Source organism: Anopheles coustani, chromosome 3, assembly GCF_943734705.1.
Source record: "Anopheles coustani chromosome 3, idAnoCousDA_361_x.2, whole genome shotgun sequence".
In the NCBI taxonomy this organism is placed as follows: domain Eukaryota; kingdom Metazoa; phylum Arthropoda; class Insecta; order Diptera; family Culicidae; genus Anopheles; species Anopheles coustani.
This window is the reverse complement of record NC_071288.1, coordinates 6,140,125-6,165,492: the sequence shown is the minus strand read 5'-3', so window position 1 is coordinate 6,165,492 and position 25,368 is coordinate 6,140,125. Positions and strand designations below refer to the sequence as shown.

Genomic DNA, 25,368 nt, shown 5'->3' with positions numbered 1-25,368 from the left:
GTCGCCGTCAATTGAGTATTTGAAGGCTGGAAAATGAAATGTGACATGACGGGCATGAAAGGGATGCTGGCTCACCTGAAGAAGCTGTCCGAAACTGGGATATCCAGAGGGTGGGTCGTAATCGATCCGGCGAATTTGTGTCGCTCCGGCGTGTGGGCGATCCTTTCAGGCATGTTATTTATTTTCCACCTCAGTTGAATCACGGTGTTGGTTAATTGTCGTTCAAATAAACCCATCTGGAGTATCTTGCTGTTCTCTAAATGCGGGTATCGGGGTGTGAACTTTGTTCGAATTATAAAGTCCGGACAGGGACAAACAATGGATTTAACCTAAAATAAACTCCTTAACATGTGAACAATACAATTCTGAGTTCCAATGAAGTCTACGTAAAGCATGTTTCGCCCATTTCCGTTGTAAATCCCTAAGCATACCACAAGAATATAAAGAGTGTGACATGGATTTACCCAACTGTGACACTGTGTCACCAATTTCTGACGGAATCTCTCATGGACCATAAAGGATCAGCATTCCGTTCGATCCGAACTTCTGTGTATGTTTTTGGGTTAAGTTGTTTGCATGATGGTCATCGGTCCAGAAGCACCGATTCCGGTCCCAATGAATCCGGGGACACTGACGATAAAATCAAATTATACCTTCTCGTTCGAACGTAGGATGTGTGACGTCAATCCTTCGGGGAGAATGTGCTGGGTCTTCGGTTACACGGTAAGTACCGATTCGGGAACGTGCCAAAGAGTCGAACATTTCAATCGTTTTGGGACAACCGACGTCGGAGTAAGCGAAAACAAAAAAGAGCTTTCTACTCAAAACACTTGCCCAGGTGTTATCCGACCGGCCATTGGAGGCGATGGTGCCAGCAGCACCGGCTCTGTTAGGGGTTGTTCGGTAGTCCCCATTCGTGGGACCGTTTGGAAGTTGGAATCCGTCTGCCTGGAGTATGATGTTAAGCTGGAAATGGAATGCAAATAGTGTTACGGAGCCGTCCATGCTTCGCCAGTGTGTACCTATAGTGGTCATCAGTGGACAATTGATTTTTTAAGGGCATTCTTTGGGACACAGTTTATCGTCACACGACCACATGCGGAGTACCTCTGGGTTTATTTCTCAGCAACTTTGGGTCTTCTTTTAATTATGTTACATAAACCACATTGGAATAAACCGATTGCTATTTTCAGTTCAGCTTCAAAAGGGCATAAACACTGGTTGCATTTGGGAAAATGTGACTTGTTTGAAGTAGAAATGTTGAAATAAGGTTGGAATTGTAAAATTTTTATTTGAGTTGGTCTTTCATTTTATATTATAATACCTTCATTTGAGATAAAGCCTTCAGTAAAAAGTGTTAAGTCGACCCTCCATGGGGTATAACATTAAACTCTTCTAGATATGTGTAAATCGAGTAGATGCACCTCGGAATAGGTAACACATTGTCTCTATCCGGTGCGTTAACATGACACCAGGATGCAGCACTCGCCCACTTCTGATTCGCTCCGTTGGGCATGTCTCCGGTGCGACACGCGCCCATTGGCACGCGCCTTCGCACACGCGGGTTTCCAGTTTCCTGACGGACTCTGGCCACCCATTGGGCATCAGCAGCAGGTGTGCAATGCAATCTGTTTTGGCTGGGCGGTGGGATGCACCGTGGCAGACCGAACACTTGCTGCACTTACACCGTCCCGGATGACGCCATCTTGTAATGCCATCTGTCAGCCAGGCGGGCTGTGTGAGGTCGTGTTTCAGGTTTCAAATCACATACCCGAACCCCGAACAACAGGTCCTCCCAGCGCATTGGCCATTCCGGTTCGCTGATCTTTGGTGCACACGAGGTCCCCCGAGCAGCTTCCGGTGGACTGGGACTGGGAAATTTAAAACGATTCCACGCAACAGCGATCCGATTGTGTTCCCTCCGATCCTTGCTGGTTACAAACCGGTGACTACTGGATCCCGCCGTATCCCATCCGGAGCAGCATCACACCACATGTTGCCGAACCGGTCCGGGGGAACCGTATGGCCATTTCTTTCCGGAGCCTGTTTTTTTCCCGTCACCATCGTCCATTGGCGAGCATTTGCGTGTAAATGTAAAACACAAATTACCATATGGGATTCAATCCACCGTAACTTGCACCGTTTTGTTGTTGGCCCGAAGAGATTGGCAAACCCATCGAATGGTTTCACGTTCTCCGCGTGTCTCTGCCTCTGTGTCTGTTGACAGCTCGCTGCGCAACCTGTCCCGGGTGCTGACAGTAATTAAAAACAAATCAATTTTGACCAGAACGACCCGGGCCCGCTTTTCGCGTGCCGCCCACCGAGTGCGCAACCCATCGGGGATCGCATTTCCTCGTCGTTCTGACAGGCGTTCGGATTTCACTTTTCCCCGGTGCTCGCATGGGTGTTTGTATGGGATACGCCCGAGCGGTCTGTTTTACTTGATTCTATGTTGTTTTTATTTTTTCGTCAGTTTGGCTTTGTTTTTGTTTTAACCGCGCGCGTTCGTGTGTGTGTTTTTTCCGTGTTCTTTTCCTTCCCGGCGGATCGTTCCTGACACGAAACCTTCACGCGGACATTTATGGGCTGCACCTTCGGGCGTTTCGGGCGTACGATCGCGTGCATCGCGTCGTTCGCACGGAGAAGGACTGCATCGGATCCCGGAACCCACCTGGTGCTTTTATTATCCTTCTCCACTGGGTGCCGTTTCACCCAGTCCACCCATTCCATACCGGGCGGGGTGGGCGCGAGCTATGTTTGTTTTCAATTAATTTTGCAGGAAATGTGTTTGAATGTTGTGTGACCGGGTAAGAGGGCGTTGGAGTTTCGGGCAGATTGATTGCTGAGCATAAATGTCAGGGCAGAACAAAACATGTCGACACGGGTGCGCGCTCGGTGCGCCAAAATATTGCTTTTCGGAATGAATTTGTAGGCATCGTGGCAAGTATTTGACAGCTGATGGCAAACTACCAACATCTGAAACGGTTGTTGCATTAAAGATGGAAACTAATTTTAATGGCCCGGGACAGCGATGGCGGGTCCCGCGAACGTACGAACTCACTTAAATTCAAATATTTTTTTTGATAGGCAATGTGTGCAGTTGAACGAAATATTGAAAATACATTGCGTTGATTTTATTTTTAAAAAATCTCTGAAAAATTATATTGACTGTATTCTCTTGAATTTTTTGAACCGGTTGTTCAAAAAATAAACGACGACTCAAAAAGAACTCCCAATTTCGAACATAAAACAAATGCAAAAGAATGGTTGGTAGTTGATTCGAAAGAAGTTCGTTCAATGTATCGTTCTCGTTCTTCCAGCGCTGGAGGGCAAAGGTACGATGCGAAATTCGCAATTCATCTGTTCAGAAGTATGATACAATTATAGAGATGTTTGTCTTACCGGTGCTGCACCATGCTGGCAGAATAATAAAAAGGCATTTCTCTCGTCTGTCGTGCAGACGGTCGGTCGTCGGTTCCCAATGGCACTGACCCGGCAGCGGCACGTAAGCGTACTTGGAGTTCATAAATCATGCGATCAATTGAGAAATTTTCTGTTTCGTTTGTCCACATCAGCCCCTCGGGGCTACGGGCAGGAATTACCTCGCCTCGGCCTTCGGCTGGCTGTCGGAATTTGAGTCGGCACTCAGGAGCTGTCATTCGTTGAACCGGGACAGCATCCGCAGGCTTTACCTTTGCCAAAGTGTGCTCTAAAGAATCTCTCGAGCACGCAAATATTTCAATCCAGAGGGATAAAAGCGCCGGTGAGACCGAAGACTGGGTCGGAAAAATCATAAAAAGACAAGCACGGAAAAGAATTGAATGTATGAATGCAGTGTTCTCCAGTGGAGACAAATTTTCTTACTTTATCCTTATCCTATTCCCCCTTCCCTCTCCCCACCACACCCCCCATGCCATTGTACCATTTTCGGAGCTACGACATTCCACCTCACGTGTGGCACACGATATGAATATTGAATTTTTCCCCGGCCAGTCCCCGGAAGGCTGTTTCGGTACGTTTCGTTTGTTTAATAATTGTTTTCTGCTGCCGGTGCAGCAGTGGCCGAAGTCGAGGCGGAGATCCCAAACCCAGGCAATCCCTTTTCCAGTTTGCTCCAGTTCCCTGGGACGGATATTCTTTCCATAGCATTTTCCGTTGCCCGTCCCCGTGCCCCGACCCAAACCACCAAAGTGTGAAGCAAAACCGCAGCGACCGAAGCACGAGTCGTTGGGTTTCGAGTTGTTCGCTTGCCAGCAGAGTTCTTAAACTAGAACTAACCTTCCGGGCGGAGCAGATATGCTGATGGTGCATAGGCACACAAACATACATACACATACACACACACCGGCACACCATCGTGCACCGGAAGGGTACGGGTAAGGTGATAATGATATTTCTCCCGGTTCCGGCCTGACAATTGCATTCCATATTGTGAGACACATGTTTTCGGCAAATAGTTTTCCCTGCGCCATGCTACGTTACGTTCCGGAACATGGTGAGGCTTCTTTCGTGCGACAAAGTAGACTCGCAAAGGGGAAGATCAGATGGTGATAAACGAGGCTATATATTAATGGTGCTATTTCTTCTTTATACTGCAGGTGCTAAAATATGGCTCAAGTATTCGTTTTGACAAATGGATGCATTAGAACATATATTACTGCAAGCATCTTTCGTACGACACGTGGGAAAGGCATGTTGTAAATTTTTGTTTAGAAATGGTATTGCCCAAGCAAAACTATAGAATAAATTGTCAAAAATAATGCAAAAATTATAAAATTTGTCTCTTTTCAACGACCCGCTATGAAATCGTTTCGATGGACAAAGGAATCATTGTTTCCTGTTAGTTTAAGGACATTTTTCCTAATGACCCCTTGCGAGTACAACATTCAACGCGATAACCTATGCTTATGCAATAAAAAATGGAACACTCTACAACACGCAGTTTATTTGTTTAGCAGAAGGGAAGTAGCCAATCGTGCACACTTTACCCCTCAATTTCAAACCATTACACCGATACCGGAAACGAAGGAAGGTAACGATGCCGTGTCAAACGTCTGTAAATTCAAGCAAACTAATTCGACACAGTTTATGTAGTATTTTCCCTAGAAAACATTGTGGGAGTACTCTTTGGCGCCATTCCATAGTTTCAATTACATATTTGAGTGTTTGTTTCGTGAGGTTTCGCTAACAAATGTTTGTTGTTTAACCATTTTTCATTAGACTTGTCGGAAATTCTTGGTTTCTTTAGTAGGGGTTGTATTCGCATCTAAGTTAAAAATAAATGCACTACTTTATCTCATCAAAATTTTTCAGAACTTTTTTCGGGGCTTTAAGATCAAAAATTGTTGATGTTTTTTATCAGTTGCGTTAAAGGCTCTTACACTGTCTTGTACCCATGAATCATTTAAGGATGTGTGTTTATTCATTTCCAACGTGTATAATACTGCATATTGCCGAGCACATAAATATAAAACACAAACCCACTGCCCCAACAGTGGAATGAGCCTGTGTGAAGCAGGAAAACCGGCAACTGTAGCAAACCGGAAAACAAGTCGGACATTTTCCGGATATCCGTACTCGCCATACGGGCCGCTCCGAGCCCGTAAAGGGACTGCAGAAGACTATTAATTTTCCAGCAACAATCTGTTTCCCATTGTGCCGGCCATTACCGCCAAGCAGCGAGCTGGAAGAACCGCGACTGCCAGTGCTCTTCACACTCATGAGCAGAGCTTCTTTCCATGCGGGGAAGGTTATTTTTCCCGGCTTACATCCAGTATGTGGTTTGGTGCTTGCATGCGTGCGATACCGTTGTACCCTTGGCCGATCGCAACAGGAGGTCGTAGTGTAGACACGAACTTTCTCTTACGGTGGGTTTTATCTGAGCACTAGTGAACTCCACGAGTTGGAAAAACTTGGACACACACACACACTAGGTGAACCATGCGCACCCGGGTTCCATAAAAGTGGATACATCAGTTCAAATTAAAAACACATAAAAATTATGTCGAAGCAAAAGTAAAAGGGAAGCACCGAAAGGGGTTGGAAAAGCGGCAACAACTTCGCCGTTTGGACCATAAAAAAGGGAGAAACCACCCTAATGACTGCCAGCCAAGAAAAAAGAACAGTAGACCCGAAGCATTGGTATGGCTGTGACCTTGCGTGGGAAATGGAAAATAAAACAATTTTATTTACATAACAAAACCATAATTTGAATAAATTTATCCGATTCATATTCCGTTTCCCCAAGACCGACGCGGTCGATGGCATGTCTTGGACGAATCGGATGGCCAATATTAGCTGGGAAATGTTCACCCTGAAAACCGCCCGGAGGTGCGGTTCGATTGGCGGCGAGCGAGTTGAGTGGTACCGAAAAGGCGCTCTGCGGCGTGTCCTCGTCGCCGAAAAGTTAGACGTCGTGCTTGACAGCCTGGTGCGCTTTTTGTGTCTTTTGCCTTTTTGCCGTTCGTTGACATGCCGGCAAGTTTCAAGAGAACCGCCTCCCCCACCCTCCCAGAGAAATTTGACCCGGGGGTTTGGCACGCAGACCATCCTACCGCCTTGACTGTTTCGGAATCGGTGAGGGAAAATGTTTTGCCGAAATCGCAGCGGATCGGAAAACGTTAAGAAAATTCGCAACTTTTGAGCTGCTTTGGCAGTGGGTTGTCAGCTTTGATTTCATGCGCTACTGACAACCGTGGGTGGGGGTCGTTGGGTATGGTTCGTGACGCACAAAGGGTTTCTTAGTGTGTTGTATAATTAAACCATCGGCAGTGGAAACCCTGTTGACAGGCGGAAAATTGTACGTATGAAAAATTGAATCAATAACTAACGTGCTTTGTCCAATCGAGCAAAATCGCCCCGGCTTTATAAAAAGCTTAGACCCAACGGTTGAAAGGGTTTTAGTTGCATTTTTAGTTCAAGGTACTGGCCAACATAACCTAAAGAACCTCCATGAAAAATATTTGTCGGTGTTGTGAAGGTGCAGGGCAAAAGATAGACAAAAGGCGACAAAAAACGACAGAGGTTGCAGAAATCGAACTTCCACTTAAGCCTCCTTAATCCAAGACTCTTGTACGGAGCTCTGCATCAAGCACTCCCGTGTTGAACAAACTTGCACTATGGGGGAGCACCTGGTTTCATGGCGAAAATTAAATCAAAATTAGCAAAATAAAAAATTGGGAAATTAGCTCTGCTTGTTTGTTTGGTATTTCATTTGATAAGGAATTACGCTTTATGTGGAAATGTGTGATATAATGTTTTTTACTTGATATGTTATATAATATATTTCCTTGACAGATATTACAGCAAAATAATGTGCCTCAATAGGCTTTAGTTATTTTTGTCTTCTTGAAAAACATTTAGAAAATAACGGTTTCGTGTTTCCATGGAAACCTTCCTCACTGTGCTAAACAAAGCTCACTGACCTGGATGCTGCCAAGGGTCCTGGATCCAAATGGCCGGAGTAGGACAGTAAAGAACTGGTTGTAAAATTTATTGAAATAGAATTAGTAGGATTACCGGGGCAACAGCAACAGCAGCAGCAGAAACCGATTGTTGTCCTTTCTTTCCGCTACACTTTTGCATGTAGTCTTGCAATAAAATAAAGGTTTGTTGAGCTTTCGGTGGGGTTAGCTGGGTTCGATCGTCCGGAGGACGGTTATCCGTGTGTAGAAATTGAATTTATTTCCATTGCTTTGGCTCCTCGTTTGACTCCGTAGGGCTCCGCGAAGGCACTCGAGCTGGGCCCGTAGCAGCACAAAACTGGATTAAAGTGTGAGCTGCCTCGAAAGTGGTCGATTGTTTGCCGACCCGTGTGCAAAGTGTACCGCAGTGGCTTAATTTTGTATCGAGCGTGCCGAACCGATACACCCACGTACTGTTCGCGTGGCCGCTCAAACACACAAACACACGACACCGAACACCGAACGCTCCGGAACGGCGCGGGTTTCGGGTACACAATTGCCCTGTTTTGCGATCGCGTTCGCGAGCGTATTTATCATTTCGTCGGTAAATTAATTATTCAATCACCTCCCGGTGCCTCCGGGAGCGACCCGGCTCGTGGATCCGCGTTAATATTCCGGTTGATGAAAAGCGCACGGCACCGTTTGGAGCTGCCACGGAACAATCTGCTGGTTATGATTCATTCGAGCATCGCCACAACATCCATCCTGGCTGTCCGGGCACCGGATGCTTGTGTTGCTGAAGGGACATGGGGAGGGGCATTACGATGAATTATTTGACCGTACGTTCCCGCAGCTCCGGATTCGGAGTCGCTCTTCGAGTGGGATGGCAAAATTATTGCGCACCGATTCTCGTCGCGAGCGGCCTTCTGGTCTTGGATCAAAGTTTTTGCTGCACGCACGAGTGACGGACTGGTTTCGGGTTATGGTGCGTTACGCACCGACGGATCGGAGGCGACCGGATCCGGAACCGCGTTATAGCGTCCCTTTCCCGCACGGTCACGTGGCGGGCGCACTGTAAACTCCGGGGTAAAATCAAAGCTCATCAGGAATTCATGAGTTCGCGGGCTCCGGGAGAGGGTTGCAAGGTGGACGGTGGCACTTTCACCATACAGGATTGGGTCGTTTTTCCACGTCATGCGGTGGAGAAAGCGGGAGAGAGGAAGAGACAAAGAGTTGTGGAAGCATGTGGAAAAATCATGTAAAAATCATTCCCCAGCCGAACATTCGCTCTCGTGTTGTTCGGGGTGGGGGAGGGAAATGAAAATCAACCGGTCGCGTGCTCAGAGCAATCCCGAGACGGCATAGACATACCCGGCTCGATGATCCCGGGCCTTGCTTCCGAGCCGGCAAGCCCGTAACGAGCCACGTTATGCATAATAAATTGACAGGAAATGGATGGCGGCCATCGCTCGCGCCGTCCGAGAGATCCTGGGTTCGTGTACCTTCGGTGAGTGTCCGTTGTATCTTCTGCACCGGAAGAGTCGAGCTCTCACACTCGTACTCAAGGATGGAGATGCTACTTCAGTGCCCCGCTTCTGGCCACCGTCGTCATCTGGACGCTGCTAATCTGGAACGGAGAAGGATAAGTTACGGTACGGTGACACGGTCCGAATGGCTTTTTGATTCGTTTAATATTCCTTCGCTGATGATTTGCTAACTTCGTGAACGGTGACCACCGGAACGGATGACAACGTCGCGCTGGTCAGTGGTTTGTCCCGGCAAAGCAGTACGCTCCACGGTCCCGAATTCACCACATCTCCGGTACCGTGGGTCGAGCTCGGGCGGGTAATCTTTTGACCGGGTCAGATCCGGGGGACGTGTCGGGCCCAATCTATGTCGTGCTAGATGTAGTTTATGGAACATCCCATGAATGCTGCGCTCGACAAACACTTCGTACATCGGGCTGCAGCTGCAGGGCAGACCGGATTATGGACTTCTGAGTTTTGACGTACCACCGAACCAGACATATGTCCGCAGGATCTCCGTTCTGACCGGATAGATAATTCTTTTATCCTACCTTCCTGGTTCGTTGGATTACGTTGGGGGATGACCGCTGTTTGCTCTGTTACAACACTCCCGACTGGTTGGACTCCGATAAAACAGCTCATCTTTGGGCAGTAGTGTGTAATTAACCTTGTTTTCGTATGCTACGTGTCATGCCACTTCCTGTTGGTTTGATCCGACTTTGTCACCTCCAATAATCAGTGAAGGAATTGGATGACAAGTTAAGGAGTGTAGGAACATTTCACGCGATGTAATCTCGAAAGAACCAGTAGATGTTTAGAAACCTAGCTATAAGTGCGTATTAGGCACTACGAATTGATTCAAATTATACAGTGTGAAAATGGGGGAAAAGAAAGTCTTTGCTCGATGTTACAAAAAATCTTTGAACGGCTGATTCCTGAACGTTATTTCGGCATGTCTGTTCCATTTGCTTAAAATAACTTTGATCATGGTCATGGTGGAAGGAAAAACAGAAGTACATTTCAAAACTAAGTAATCCTCCTCGAGTTTCGGGCCCATCGCATCATTTGGTACGACCACACCAGGTTCGGTAAAAGAGCGAAAGAAATCCAAACCAAACGCTCCTGACGCACCGACGGCGCTATCTTCTCTTCCCGATACGGGGCAGGAGTTTTGGGTCGGTCGGGAAATTGAAATCCGTACCGTATGCAAATTAGTGTCACCATCCCCTTCGCCTTGGAACATGTTGCCCAATTCCTTCTCCTATGTGTTTCAGAACTAGAAATTCCTGCTTTCCCCCCGCCCCTTCGGGTAATACCACTCAATTTCGTCGACCCGTCTCGGTCGGCCTCCTCGGCGCCATTAGATGACGTGTACGGCCGCCACGTTCAAACCACGAAATGCCGGGCACGTTTTTCGATTTGACATTTTCCGTCCATTTCCCGCAAATCGCCCACCGGCCCCCAGCCCTCTTTGCCGCCCTTCTCATCCAGGCGTGGCACGCTGATTGCTGGGCAGGTAGGACTAGTTTCGGCCGAGGAAATCCGGAAAGGCCTCGCTGGAAAACCTTAAAAACAACATCGTCGCAAAAAAAACCTATCAAAACGAAAACGAAAATGAAGGCGACAGGAGGAGCAGGAAAAAAAGGTTGGATCCAAAATGCACAAGTCGTCGTCGTCGTCGACACCGGGCGTCCCTTTTTGCATGGCCCGTAGTCTGCGCGAGGTTTTGTCGAGCTCCAGAAAGGGGCGGCTTCACACAGTGCGGAACGGAATCCGCACCGATTGCTTTCGACATTTTGGCGGGCTGAATTATTCATCCTGGCCAGGTGGAGAAGGATATTGGCCGTGGCGGCCGGTTCGTGTGTTTGTGCGTGTGTGTGTGTGTGGGTGCGCGCGGGTAGAATGTGTTTGAACAGGAGGCGGCTTTGAGTTAATAAAAGCTCTTCAATTGCTGTGCGCCAGCCCCATCGGGGAATGTGTTTTTCTTCTGCCGTTTTCCACCATGACCAAGGGTTTGCCCGGTGGCTAAATTGGGGAACCTGGTGCTGCGAAGTCTAATGGGGCGCTGCGAAGAAGTCGGGGATCTAACGAAACGGCAAACAACACCATGAAGGTGGCAAACGCACCGTTTGTGGTTGGGATATTGATTTTAGTGAGTTTGTTTTTCAAGCCTGCCATTGTTCTATGTTTTTTCCCGGTTTTTTTACGCTGTCTCTCGAATCGCACAGAAACATTTCGATCAGTTGAACGGTAGGAGCTATAATATTTTCAGAGGGTTCTTTAATGATACTAGAAAAAAAGCTTTGAATCATTCTATTTTACCAGATTTATATCTTTCAATTTATTTGTGATGTTTGTTAAAGATAATACTGATTATTCAAAACGAAATTAAATATCCTTTCTTAAGTGCTAATGCCTATTTTGGGAAAAAATAATCACATCATTTGCTTGAAAAATTCTCCATTAATAGCGTGAAACCAATTTACGGTTGAGTAACGGCGGAACCGTTGACGTGATTTAAAAATATGCATGCGAAAACGGCTTACACGGTATGTGAAACATATTCCATTCACCTACATTCGTGAGCTAAATCCACTTACCCGTTAGTAACACTACGCTGCAAAACATAAACAACCACACACTCATACCCACATTTTCATTCAGCTTAGTCCTTTATTGAGGCAGGAGAAACAAAGCACCATTGTTTATCTTCGGCGCCGAGTGCGATTGTGCGTCGGTTTGATAAAGAGGTGAAAGGAAAAATATATACAACCCAGTTCCGCATACCAGCGTACTTGTGAAGGCGGCTTCAGTGATCCTTTTGCGTGTTAGACAAAGCGTAGACGTTGCGTGTTGAAGTGCGTCGAGATTGTTCCGCTCGGCGGAGGGTGATGGAAAACCTACATTCAACAGAGCAAATATACGCTCTGACACCCGTTGCAGGCAGACCGAACATCTTCAGGGATGGCCAACCTTGTCTATGTCGCAGCGTTTTTGAGTTTATTTGCTATATCTGTACTTTGATGCTGAGATTATTCAAAATACTCTGTGAATTCGAGGAAAAATATAGCATTTCAATATCGTACTATAATTTGCCATTGCTGGAAAAGTTTGATGCACGTCCACTTTTGCATTCAACTAATCAAAAGCACCATCGGAACACTACGCCTGACGCATTCAATGCAAGGCCATTGGTAGTGCAAATACTTCGCATGAAAATGGTTGTAAATAGTTTTCCCCGTTGCGATATGGCACTGCAGCAAAATAGGATTAACAATTCCTGGAAATTCGGAGCAAAATAAAGCTATGTTATTGCTCGCGAGGAGTTTATATGGTTTCTTGGAATGCAAGCTCAATAGTGGAAGCTCAAGGACTCATGAAGCTGGTTGGTACATGCAACACAAACAGTCTCGTCCGCTCCTTGTGGCCAAGTGCATGAATCAATTAATCTAATGACGCAACGAGTTTTCCAAGCCTTGGACCTAATTGAAACGTTGGTCGCGTGCAGGATACTTCGTTCGTCCGCTTGCCGTTAGGAGTGGCCAATTCCTGCACTCACACACTCACCCTGGTGTGCTCAAGTGCTATTTGGCTATTTGTGTGCGGGTAATTCGAGCTGTTTGCATTAAGACGTTAACGAGTGTGACGAAAGAACGTCAGAAATCACTATTTTTCACCTGTATGTGGTACTTTGAGCGCAGGACATGCCTGCATGAACTCACGCAACCCGGCGATAGGCGGGAGGACTCCTGCTCCCTTTACATTCTCCTCTGACACTACCTAGCAGGGTTAAGAGGTGTGTCCTACCGATTGCCTAATGGTGTGGTCGATGGCCGATTCGTTTTTGGGCCGACTCTATCCTTTAGCCGTCTTAAATCGTATTATGTTTCAAGACTCACGAAAATCAACCCAAAAGGAAATAAAACCGAAAAAAAAATTAGCCATACTACCGTCAGGCCGGCATGTAGTTCCGTATCGTCACCGGTTCGTTACACTTCATTAGCCGCCATGTTGTATGCCGATGCCCTTATGCTCCTCAAGTTCGCCCGGCGAAATCCTTCGGAAGGGTAATTTTTGCTCCGGTATTTTGCTGTTCTGTTTGCCTTCCCGAAAAACATCGTTCCTTCCATTGACCCTGACCTCTTTCCGGCCGCCGATCCTCCGCAATCCGGAACGGAAAGGGGTATTGTCACTCGAGCGATCCCTTTCACTTTCTGGGTTTCTTCTGGGATCTATTGTCCTTTGCCATTGCGCTCGCGTAAAGCACAATCAGCGGGGACTCCAAGCCTCCACTCAACGGCTGGTGACGGAGGCGAGGGGGCTCGCCGGGAGGGCACGGCAGGCTTAATTGGGTACTTAATTAATGATGTCGCTTTGTGGTTCGCTTCCTGCGGCACCGAGAGTGCGGTGCTGACGGCGACAACGACGACGACGACGACGACGATGACGACGTTCGTTCGGGGCCTCCGACTGGCTATATGGCAGTGATGCATCAAAGGTAAACCTGCCCCCAGCAGGCCGTTTGCCGGCATGTTTAAGACACCAGAAACTGCAGCACACCGATGTGGGCCGGACGGTCAGTGTGCTGGCAGGGAGGGGAGGCACCGGATCACCTGGGGTTCTCTTCCGCACGATCGGTTCTGCGTTCGAGCACTGATTGCATTCAGCTGTCAAGTGTGCGGTGAAGTGCATACAGAAGAAGAGTGCACACTGATTGGCTTGCAGCCGACCTGCTGTCCGCCCATTCTGCCGGTTCTTGCACAATGGGAGTGTGTTCGAAAACATCACTCAAATTAGGATAATTATTTCAATCTCTCTCGCTCGTGTTTGTCAATTCATCACGAAAGTGTAAGTAATTTTATTAAACATATGAAAATATCCTATCAACTCTTTTCTCTACTGTTCGACATTTGAGCAATTGGACTCGTGATATTTTTGTCCTCGACATCGGCATAATGTGCGAGAGTGAGGATCTGCGGCGTCTAATAAACATATATGCACATTCGCCAAAACCCAAACGGAAAGCGTAGTCCTTTGAATGCAGCTCAAATTTCTTGATGCATTATATTACCAATGGGGCCTGGCTTACCGCTGTACGGGTCGACGAACGGGAATTTGTGCGTCCTAACGAACCCGAACGAACACACTGTCGACGGGACTAAAGGACTAAGAAAAAGGAAGAGAGTTAACCCCAAAAAAAAACAATGGGTTTTGTTCCACCATAGTTTGACGTATGGGAACAAACTGAGGTTTTGTGATGTGTGCGGGGGGCGGGTTTTCCCTTTTCCTCTTCCTGCGATGTTAATTATGAAATTCGGTATGAGTTTATGTAAGCGCTGGTTTGTGTTGATGTAATTTCGTTGTTTATTTCGTTCGCTTCGCTTTTTTGTTCGACTGAGTAATTCATTACGCTTACACATTGCTTTTCGCTCTTCTTTTCCCGCCTTTCGCAGGATGGCGCCCGCGGACACCTGGAGGGGCTGGCGTCGGTGTACTGCGAAATGCTGATGGCACCGTTCGGCGAGGTCCTGGCAGCGCTAGAGGAGGCCCGGCAGCGGGCCTGGTCGGAGCGGAGTCCCCACAGCTCGTCCGGTGGCGGCGGGGGGTTGATCCGGGGCCACCGGGGAAACTCCTGCCACGGCGGCTTGCCAAACAGCCACAGCCAGCCGATCTACGTGCCGGGAAAGTATTCGGTAAGCAGATCCTGTTTGGGTTATGGATTTGATTTGATTTCTTTTCTATAGTAAAATGATTTTTTCCTGCTAGATGCATTTATTTATTTGGTATTAAATTTGTTTTCTACAAATATTTAGACAATTTTCTTCTTGTTTTAAATAAGTAACTGCGTTTGAAAGAATGGAAAAATAAAAGTCCTGTAAGAATCTCGTGGAAAATTTTTCCGAAAAATTCAGCCACCTGGTGGCCAAAATTCTTCTTTCGATGTGTTAGTTTTTCCTCACTGCAAATGGCCACCAAACCCTAATTGCCGTCTGCCACCCAGATCGAATCGGAAAAGGATACGACTTGGATGGGAACGGTTTAATACTCCAGCTTCGAGTGGATCTGCAACTCAGAAGTTGTTTGGTCGATACGAAAAAAAGCCCGCGCGTAAATTATCACGTATTACTAAACCCTTCCGCAGGTAGGACTGAAACAACAACCTGTCCTGTTGTTTGTTTATTTTCGGCCAATCTGTGTGGTCTTCAATCAAGCCTTCAGTTCCAGGTGGAACCATCCCGCGGGCGAACGAATGCGAATGCGGCTCGAATTAGTCGAACGTAAACGCATCCATTTGAGAAAATTGGTCACATCGAGCGCCATCTGTGCTCTGGGCTGGGTTCCGGCAAATAACAGGGCACGGAAACGCAATCCAATTGCGTCTTGGCAGCAGAGGAAAATAACAAACACCACATCCTCGCGGGCTCGCTTGGGGACGCGGCAGTTCTTCGAAAAGAAGATGTTCCCTGCGCTAAACGGATTACTTGCCTCCCGGCGGAATTCGTTGGCTAGCGAGGGTTTGCTTTCGGTCTGCACCTCCGCATTGGAAACAAACGACGAACGCGCAGAAGGCAGACAAACAATCGAAAGAGACACGTTTAATTGTTATAATTAAATTGCAAATTCTGTCCGCATTCGTCGTGCGCAGTCCTTCGGGATTATCCGGCCCTTTATGCTGCTTTCTTATGCTTTGGTGCGTCTAGCGCGTTGCCCGCGGGGGAAAACCCGCTTCGATATGCGTCCGTGTTGATCGGCAGCATTGGAGGTCGGGTGGGCTTTCCATTGCCATTCGGTTGGCAATTCGAACGCGGGTTTTCTTTTGTAAATTGTGTCTGTTTTCATTTTCCAATTCCACTTCTTCTCCCGCTTCTCTCTCGCGTATAGCCCTCGAGCTGTTTGTCCGATAAGGAGGAGGACGAAATTTATGGATTCGGATACGGCGTGTTCGCTCCCAGGGTGGCCAGAACGACGCTCCAATCGCAGCAACAACAGCAACAGCAGCAACAGCAGCAACAGCAGCAGCAGCAACCACAGCAACAGCAATCCCAACAGCAACAACCACAACAATCACAAAATTCCACCAACGTACCTGCCAACAGTGCTGCTGCACAGCAAAGGTAAATCATTCGAAAATGTATCTTTAATTGATTTGAAGATTGTTACTTTATTACACCAGTGTTTAAAGATAGTTTAAATTCATACTTTTACCATGTTATTGTTTATCTTTAAACTTCACTACCATCCCATTATCTTTTTAGGCTCGATAAAAATATGTTAAATGGTTTAAAGGTAGTTTAAATTCATCCTTTCGACATGTTATTGTTTATCTTTAAACTTCACTTCCATCCTATTATCTCTTAAGGCTCGATAAAAATATGTTAAATGGGAACGTACAATGCTAAACATAATTGTTTATTTTTTATTTTTATAAGTTTTTTCCTACTGACACCTTGTACAGCTCTTTAACAAAATCAATTATTGGATTTCTGAACAAGAGACCTATTGAATTAGCCTTTCATCGAGGAGTTTTCAATAGATAAACTCGTGTGGAATACACTTGATTCGAAATACTTATTCATAACACCATATTTTCAATCAATCGACCCGTAAGTGGCAACAGTTTGATCTGCCACTGTACGCCCTTAATTGTTTATTCGCACCCTCGAGGGTCTGAGGCGACCGTTTATACATCGATTCCGCCGTGCGGCTTTTGATTTATAATAAAGCAGGACAAAGAATAACAAATATTGCGCGGAAAGGTGGAACGGGTGCAGCGAATCACACTGTTGGCGCTGTCATCGCACATACCGGACACGTGCTCCAATACAGTAACACATACAAACACACACATACATGAGTTGCCTTCGCCGATTGCCATGCAACATGATGACGGTGCTCGGGGTTGCCCGTATCGATTATATTGTAATAAATTATTCATATTTCATATTATTATAGATGCATGTTTTATCGCAAATGCTATGATTGTTTATGGCCCGGCCCCTCCCCTCTTCTCCGTTCGTCCCCGGCAGGATCGGCGTCAGGATTGCGCCAGCGAGCGATACGGCTCGCGATACTCACGTAATGGGACCCCTAAAATGCAACCCCGGGATCCGTGGAGGGCGTATTTTATTTCCGTTTCATATTCAATACCAATAACGAGCGGCACAACGGGCCTCCCGATGCCTACCATTGATTCGTTGTGCCAGTAAAATATGCCACGATAAAACAACGAACACACACACCGGTGGCCTTTCGGGGCCTCCCGATGCAACTCCTCAACCTCGAAGGCCTACCTCCACTTTCTAATGGACGGCACCGTACCGGCGTCCTGAGTTCGTTCGGTCCGATTTACGGAAACATTTTTTTTCGCCCTTTTGTTGACTCGTGTATCCTTCGCAATCAATTGCATTTTCATGGCTTTTCCAATCGGAAAAACGAGCCCCCTGCCGGAATGGGGGCAGGCAGAAATGGAAAAGCGCCAGCCATCTTTTCATTAGCAAATGGCCAGAGAAGCAGAACGCTCTCCCGAATGGATGTGATCGTTTATTTAAGGTGTCACCGAAGTTGCACCAAATCGGACCGGGATGGTGAAGTTTTGGGAATTTTTCCACCCCTGGGGGGGGGATGGAAAACAACGGTGGTGGTGACCATTAGTGGTCCCTTTTGTGTATTCAATTATGTATGCGACCGTGGCGAGTCGCAGGCGGCGGTGAAGGTATGCAGGTGACGACAGTTCTAATCGGAAAATTTGCACATACTCACACACACACACACACACACACGCAAACTGGGTGGCTCGTATTGAATGGGCCAAAAGTGGCCCGTTCGAAAATAAATGAATTATTGGTTGTTTGTCTGGTAGCAAATAGATGGACGTTGAAAGCGATGAGCCGTCGGAGGGCAATGAATTTTAATTTTATCTAGTTTTGAGATAAACTCAACAAAATATTATGTGTACATACCCTCGATGTTATTTTTATAATTTATTTGTGTCAATTCCACACGTGACAATTTTTAAAATATTGGAAATTTAATTCCCTCTGCCAGTCTTTTGTGACGTGAAATGTTTCCAATTGGCACCCGTTTAAAGTGTCCGTAAATATAATTTAAATCCCAGACAGTTTGTACGCAATTATCACACTCTCACTGCCGCATTCACTTTCGTCGCAGTCAAGTCGCGCTATATACTGATCACACCTTTTTCCGCTTGCTTCCTCTCTCTCTCTCTCTTCCAGCTGTCTCAGCCCACGATCAGCATACTTCTACGAATTTCCACCAACGGGTAAGTATCATCTCGTACGCACGGAATGCGACGACGCAGCCAGTAGCGGCTGTCAATCATCGATGAGCGAACACACGTACTTCGCGCTGCCCCCGGTCACTTTACGCACATCCCGTTCAGGTGCCTATATTTGGTGCCCCTTAGACCTCCTCCCTGCCTCGCGACGAGGCACTCGCACTCAGCGAGCCACTTTATTTCCCATCAGCCACGGGCCCTCCTCCTACGGGGATTGTGTGCCTAATTTGACGCCAAATAAATCATCGCATCCGAGGCACACAACAAAACGGCGTAATAATTGAGATAAATTATCCAAAACGGCGCTCCTCGGTGTGCGCTCTCGTACCATGCCCGTGCCATGTCCGATTGGGGAGCGTGTTCCGTTTCGGAGGTGCGTGCCGAGCGTGGCCTTTGCGGTGGAGCGAAGTGCGAACGACGGTTGGCGGGGCGGGAGATGATCTGCGAATGTTTATTGGTCCATCAGCCGCGCCGTGTGGGACATAATCATCGGATTACGTCCGGCCAGACAGCGGACAATCGAGGCGTTAAGGTCGTTATAGACTTTCGGTTTATGTTGACTACCATCGCAAAAGGATTTTGTATGTATTTTCATGAATTTTATGCACTTATTATCAGTTACGAAGTGTTGAAAGACTTCATGCCACAAACTTTCTTTTGAAATCACTCGATTGTCAAATAAAGAAGGTTAGTCTTTTGGGTTTGTTGTTTTTGAAACTGGAGCAGAGGAGACAAAGACCAAATCGATTGCCTGCTTATGCGGAAAATGGTTGAACCGAACCGTGAATGTCCGCAAATTTGCGATTGTTAATTTATTTTTATCGCTATCGAGCAGCATCCTCGGCGCGCAGTAAAATACGGTGATAAATTGTACCATTTTATGTCGTTACGAAACGCTGTTGTTCACCCCGGGCCGCGGTCCAACTCCGTGCCACTTTGGTGCACACCGAGCGGATGATGGACAGCCAGACGGCCAGAGGCCAACTGAAGGCACTCTCAAACGCACAGCTCTCCGAAATACGCCACCGCGTCGAAGATGAAGTGAAGGGCGCACTTCAAACGGGCTCCAGCCTCAATGGGAACAGCGAGCGAACTACAAACTTCTACAGCCGCCTTTCCAAACATCGCACACACACACACTCAGCGTAGCCTTCGAACTTCGAAAGCATTTCGCGTGGGCAGCGCCAAGTGTCCGGATGCTCATTGGGTACTTTATTCTGTGATTTTTCTTTTCTTTTTCGTTTCATCCACTACACCCCTACCCCACCACTACAGACGGTCGGGAGACCAGTAAAAAGCGGACGACGCTGGCGCGACTCTTGAGAGGATTAAAGACTGTTAATAGGCGTGATAGATCGAATCAAAACACCAGCGGCGGCACAGCGACGCAGTCGAGGGTAAGTAAGCTGTGAATGAATGTGCCCTTTGAGTGGTGGTACCTTTTTTTTTTATTTATTATTTTGTTTGTTTACACCGAGAGCGTAATCACACCGCAACGACGAAAGCGGGCGGAAAATCAAAGACGGATGCCATGCATCGCAACGAAACCGCAGATATACGTCGATTGAAAACTGAATGAAGTCTTTGATAGCATCGCAAGATGAGGTCCGTAAATGGGGCGAAGGCAAGTCTATCGATTTTTGTTTGTTTTGAGCCATCAAACCTGGTTCGTCTTCAAATGGCTGTAGGCATAGTAATGCTGCTTGCTGCAAGCTGTATGACGCATGTGAATGATTGCTGGCATAATAATACGCACCATCCGTCACAGGAAATATTATTACGTCCAAATGGAGGCTTTAATAGAAATGCATGACACACATGCATTAGTTATAATTGTTGTCTATTCATCTTTCGAAGCGCAAAGTCGATACAAAATCCCACGTCGGGAGTGCGAAACGTGTCGTTGGGTCGCAAGCTGACGAAAGATGACTGAATCCCCTGTCAATGATATCCTTGAGACACGTCCGTCTCCGTAGGTTGTTTTCTATCGCGCGAATGCGTTTTTCCTCCGACGGTTGACGACGCGTCCTTTACAACGGTTCGTTGATGCTGATGGCAATGTAAAAAGGAGGCTCGCGAAGGAACGTTGTCGGGATGGGAAAGATATCGACGTACACTACACGACGAAGGCAACGGATAAAACAGTTGCCTCGAAGCACTTGAGAACCGTGTCTGTCTCCCGTGCCGAGTAAGCAATCAGCCAAGTGTGCACCCACTCAAGCAGCATCACTTTCGCTCTCTCTCTCTCTCTTTTGCTCCGTACACGCTCGAGCAATTCCGGTGGTGGTTCCTTCGAGCGGCGTCCTGCGCCACACTTCCGTCTCTCCTTTTGTGTGGCGGCCAGGCAGAATGCAGCAACAACTTCAGCACGTATCATGTCACATTAGGGGAGTCGTCCAGACACTCAGCCGGGCAGGCTGGTACAAACTGCTTCCCTTTTACTACCTCCCCCCCTCCATCTACTGCTCCCTCCCGTTGCACTGTTGCAGTTTTAATTGCTCTTTGTTTTTGTGCGCCTTCCGTGATGCATTGCATCGCTAGACGCTCGTTGCGCTCTTTTTTCTTTGTGGCATAGAACTTGATGGCCTACCGGAGCGCGTGATGCTGCTCTCACCTGCACACAGCGCTTGTGTCGAACACAGCTGAACCGGGAATGCCCACCCAAGTCCTTCTAGGTTAGCGTCGGAAGGTGAAGAGATGTCTCACCACGCTTCTGGTAACTTGAAAAATGCGTTTGTCTAAGAGGGGTGCTGATGATACATTGTTTGTTTTGAAGTCGCGTTCCAATATATGAAGAAGTCAGGAAAAGACTGTATGCAAAATGCGTAAATAAGGGAGGCACGGTGTTTACGATGTGTGGTGTAAGTTCATGGTCAAAGTCAGGGTTAGATTTGGAGTAAGTATACAGCTGACTTTTTTCTTTTTTGGGTTGTTTTGTACAGTATTTAAATAACACTTTCTTACATGATAAGCTACCCAAGTCATCGTATGCTGTTTGATTACTTTTACTTCTGATTTCGGCTTTCAAATGGGTTAAAAAAATAATTCCAAAAATCATACGGAATAAGACTAGACAACTTTGTCCCTACTAGGCACATGCAAGTCCTTAAACAAAATGTAAAATTATTCCAACCCACTTGAGCGAGATGAAAAGTTCAACCTAATTAAGATCTCCATCTTTTCGAGCACATCCATCGCACTATCGCCCCATCTCCCGCATGGGTTTTATGCAGGAGAATCATAATTTCACTGCGCCTTTATGTGCCACCAGCGTGATTGCGGGGGTTTGAACAAAAAACCTTAAAATTATGCCTCCCCTGTTGCTGTTGTCAGATAACGGGCCTGAAGTGAGTCGCTTGTCTTCCCTAAAAAAAAAAACGGGACGGGGCACGGGGTCGAGACGGGGAAGTGTCTTCTGCGTGACGTCGTTCCGACATTTTTGGAGACAATTTTTGCCGTGCATGCCTTCGCGGTGTGCCATGATAGCAATCATAATTATGCTGCCATCCTTCGCTGCCTGCGCATCGGTTGGATTGAAACGGGAGCGACAGCGTAGGGGAGGGGAAGGGGGGGAAGGGGGAAGCCATAACCCCTTTTACTTTGGCACTTCATTTCATGGTGCCTTCCACACCACCGGCGGTGCCTTCTTCCAGAAGTGTAAGTTCTTTTGTGCGCCTTTTGGGATGGAGGGATCGTAAGCGGTGGTTGGAATAAATCGTACTTTCACCTTTGTTGAAGGAAAGCAAAAGTGGAAGAAGAAAAAAAAAGTAGAAAAGACATGAATAACGAATTTCATAACCATCATCTTTTTGCGCGGGCGCCCTCACTACGCCATCAACCGTCATATATTTTTCGTGCTCAGAACCTCGTCAAAAGTGTACCCAAGCAATGCGTTTCGGAAAAGTTAGTCCAGTTTTTCCTCGGCAAGGGGGCGCAAAGCGCAGTGGTGAAACAATGCAACAGCCGACGGTCTGTCCGTCTGTGCCTTCGGGAAGGCAGTAAGTCGGGTCGGGGCAGCTTGTTGAGTGCGATAAGACATGGAAGGGAGGGAGAAAAGGACTCGGCTTCTCGGTTAACGGTTCGCCTGGGAGCGCTTAAAAAGAAACGTACAATGATAAGACTCGCCCGGTTGTTGACCTGCCGGTGAAGAGTTGGGGAAGAAAATATGCTTGGCACTTGAGGCCCCTTGGCGCAGGCTATTATTTCAGTATATTTTTAATTATTCATCGTTTAAACCATTTGTTTTCTAAATCCTTCATACTTGCAGGTGGTTGGAAAAAAAATCCAGTCAGGACACAACTATTTGCTCTAAAACTTTTGTAAATTTAAAGTTTCTGCATGAAAACAATGCTAAAATGTTACACTGATCTCAGTTACTTTAAGTTGAGCCCGCTGTGCTGATGAGTCACAATGTGACAGTGAAACTTTTGAATGCAAGTGATGATGACTTTCAAACGTTCGCATTCGTTAGTGTACGGAAACTGGAAGTTTTGTCTGCACTTTCTCTATGGCCAGAGTAAAGTGTTGACGTGTAGACAGTTTTTGAATGAAATGTTTGCACCATTTGCTTTCACTCGCCGTGCTCTTTCTTTGGATGTTACATCGAGTTGTAGAACAATTTTTCATTTCGCCTTATAATTGTCTCTCACGTGCAAAACAAAAATCCTAGAAGTTTGAGCAACACCGATCTTTCTGTTTTCGACTTGGATTTTTGTTTTCTCGTTTTCTTTTCTGTTTAGAACGGGGATTGCGAAGAACAAGAACGCGTAGTTTTGTGTTACTTTCAGTTGTCCAACATAATGAAATTGTTGAAGCTGCAAATGAATGACAGCTGGCTGTATTTTCATAAAGTGTTACACAAATCTGTGCTGATGTCCAGCTCTAAATGTTTTACCCGTATTTTTATCAAGTTTAGTATTGATATTTAGAATAATTGTATTAAATGAATCGAAACGGTTTTATTCGTAACTAAATTCTCAAAATCAAAGTAACAAAATGAATCATCGAGTTTTGTATGTGTGTTTATTCCAATAATGGAGACGCCCCATGCTCAAATGGAGGCGCCTGGTATGTGATTTGGTTTTCAATTATGTTATTTGAACTTACTACATTTTTATAGCTAGAATCGTTCAAGATAATTTTTTCCTTCATTTTATGATTGTTTTTGTTAATTTTTAAATGACAATAAAAAAGAATAGAGGCACTTTTCTTTGTGCCTCGTGGCAGAAGAAATGTTTTTCGCATTTTTTGTCGTTTAAAGTACTTTTCGGTTTCCGTTTCACACCATAAAATACATGCGACAGCTAACAGTTGTACAAGCGTTGCAGCGGAAGTGCATGCATGGAAAGTGTTAAGAAACCACCAAACTCTTTGCGTGTTTTCAGGAACGGTGCTGAGAAAATGAAAAGTGATTTCCCTTGCCTGCCTGCAGCTTTTCCGTGACTCACGAATCACAGAACTGGGAGAAAATGTGCAGCGGTAAAGCAACACCGAAACGAATGGTTGATTGCTGCGCTAAAACAAATAAGACTTGCCAAAACGGCGACTAAGGAGCTTCACGCCCCACGGTAGTGGCGGTATACTTCGCAAGTGTTCAACCCTGCCAAGAATGGCAGGAAGTTGCGATGGAAAACGAAAAAATCCAAAATCATTTAATTTATTATGCAAATTGTCCAACTTTTCAACCTCAGATGCAGACCCACGGTCGTACCGTTTTTCATAGCTTCCATTGGGGCCCGGTTCGTCGCCATTGACCGAAGGCTTTCGTTTCCGGTGAGACGCGGTTTCCGTTCGGGGCCGGCGTGATTCGTGCAGTTGCGCTGCTTCGCGTCACAGCACTTCCGGTGGCGAGACTTTTTGAAAAATGGCTCAATGCGTTGCTTTGTGGCGGTTCGCTATTTATGTGGTTGAATTTTTGTTTCAATAATTGCCGGTTAGCTCCGGTCGGTTATTTCGCACTTGAAACAGTTTGTGGGATTGCCTTTTTTGTTTTCCTTCCCTTCCTGCTCGCTTGTTTGTCACTCTAGTGATTCTACTCTTGTTTTCTTTTCAGTCACAAAACGAAAGACTGAGACATTTCCAAATGAACGGCGGTGGACCGCAGCCGAGTTTCGAAGAAACCATCCAGAGGGTAAGTGTTTCGGGGCAAGAAGTTTAATTTCCATTCGGCAGCGCCGCGACCGGTGATATAAAATGCCACCGGAAGTGACCGCCCGCCCGGTCGCGGGGGGATGGTGCGCCTGTGTTGCAAGTGGGTGAAAAAGTAGTGAAAAATGTTTAAAATTGCTTCAGTTCTCTCACCGTTTGTTCGCCGCGTCACTGCTGCTCGCTCGTTGCGCTCAACACGTTTAATTATTTTCCAAGCTTGTTACCTCGTTTCGGAAAATTAAAACCCACCAGCATGCGGTGCCGTCCAAGGCCCGGTAACCGCGCTAGCGAAACGGGACAGCTCGTCCTGGACACTGGGCCCTGGACCGGAACGCGAACTAGCGATGAACTAGAAAGTAGAGGAAAGGAAAAAACATGGACGAAAAAAGCACCGGGCGAAAACTTCACCGACCGGCAAAGCGAAGTGACATTGCGCCACTTTGCCTTCCTGACGGGAAACTGGTGCAGTCGAAAGCCACTTCAAACTTTTAACCAACTCATTTGTTTTCACGGCATTTATCGTTACCCCGTTTTCCTTTTCTTTTTTATATTCTAATTTTCCGTTCTTTCTCTTTTTCTCTCTCTCTCTTTCTCCGTGGCATTTGGGTTTCCGTTTTGCCTTCTTGCCGTTTTCCATCTGCCTTTGTTTTCGTTTCCGTGCACAGCTAAAAATACAGGAAGCTCTTCGGAAGAAGGAAAAATTTCAACGCGAACACGAGGAGGTAAGTACGAGGTGACTTGCATGCTATTTTTCTCCCCACAACCCCCCTACGTCCTTGTTATGGCTATTTCGTTTTGTTTTTTCCACCATTTCCACTGCATCGTTGCTAGTGGTGTGACGATTAATTTTAAGTTTTTCCCTTACTTCTAAACTCAACTAAACCTGATTACTAACCCCTTGCTTGTCTTCCTTTACATTTCCCCCGAGAAAAAAAAAAACATCCTGAATCATCTGCGAGGTTTATTGGCATTTTTACTACGGTCAATTTTGTCCATT

General features: G+C 46.5%; 1 protein-coding gene across 3 annotated transcripts in view; it reads left to right on the top strand.

Annotated features, from left to right (window-relative positions):
- The window catches only part of LOC131260755 (uncharacterized), a 100,411-nt gene that overhangs the window by 57,439 nt on the left and 17,604 nt on the right, over positions 1-25,368 (top strand). The window contains exons 2-7 of one of the 3 annotated variants that reach the window (XM_058262566.1): positions 14,383-14,622; positions 15,812-16,044; positions 18,163-18,209; positions 19,500-19,621; positions 24,277-24,354; positions 25,037-25,093. In XM_058262566.1, coding sequence (XP_058118549.1) covers positions 14,383-14,622; positions 15,812-16,044; positions 18,163-18,209; positions 19,500-19,621; positions 24,277-24,354; positions 25,037-25,093 — 777 coding nt within the window. Of the gene's footprint in view, positions 1-14,382; positions 14,623-15,811; positions 16,045-18,162; positions 18,210-19,499; positions 19,622-24,276; positions 24,355-25,036; positions 25,094-25,368 lie in introns of those variants that run through there. The other 2 variants (XM_058262568.1, XM_058262569.1) reach the window with 2 other exon arrangements.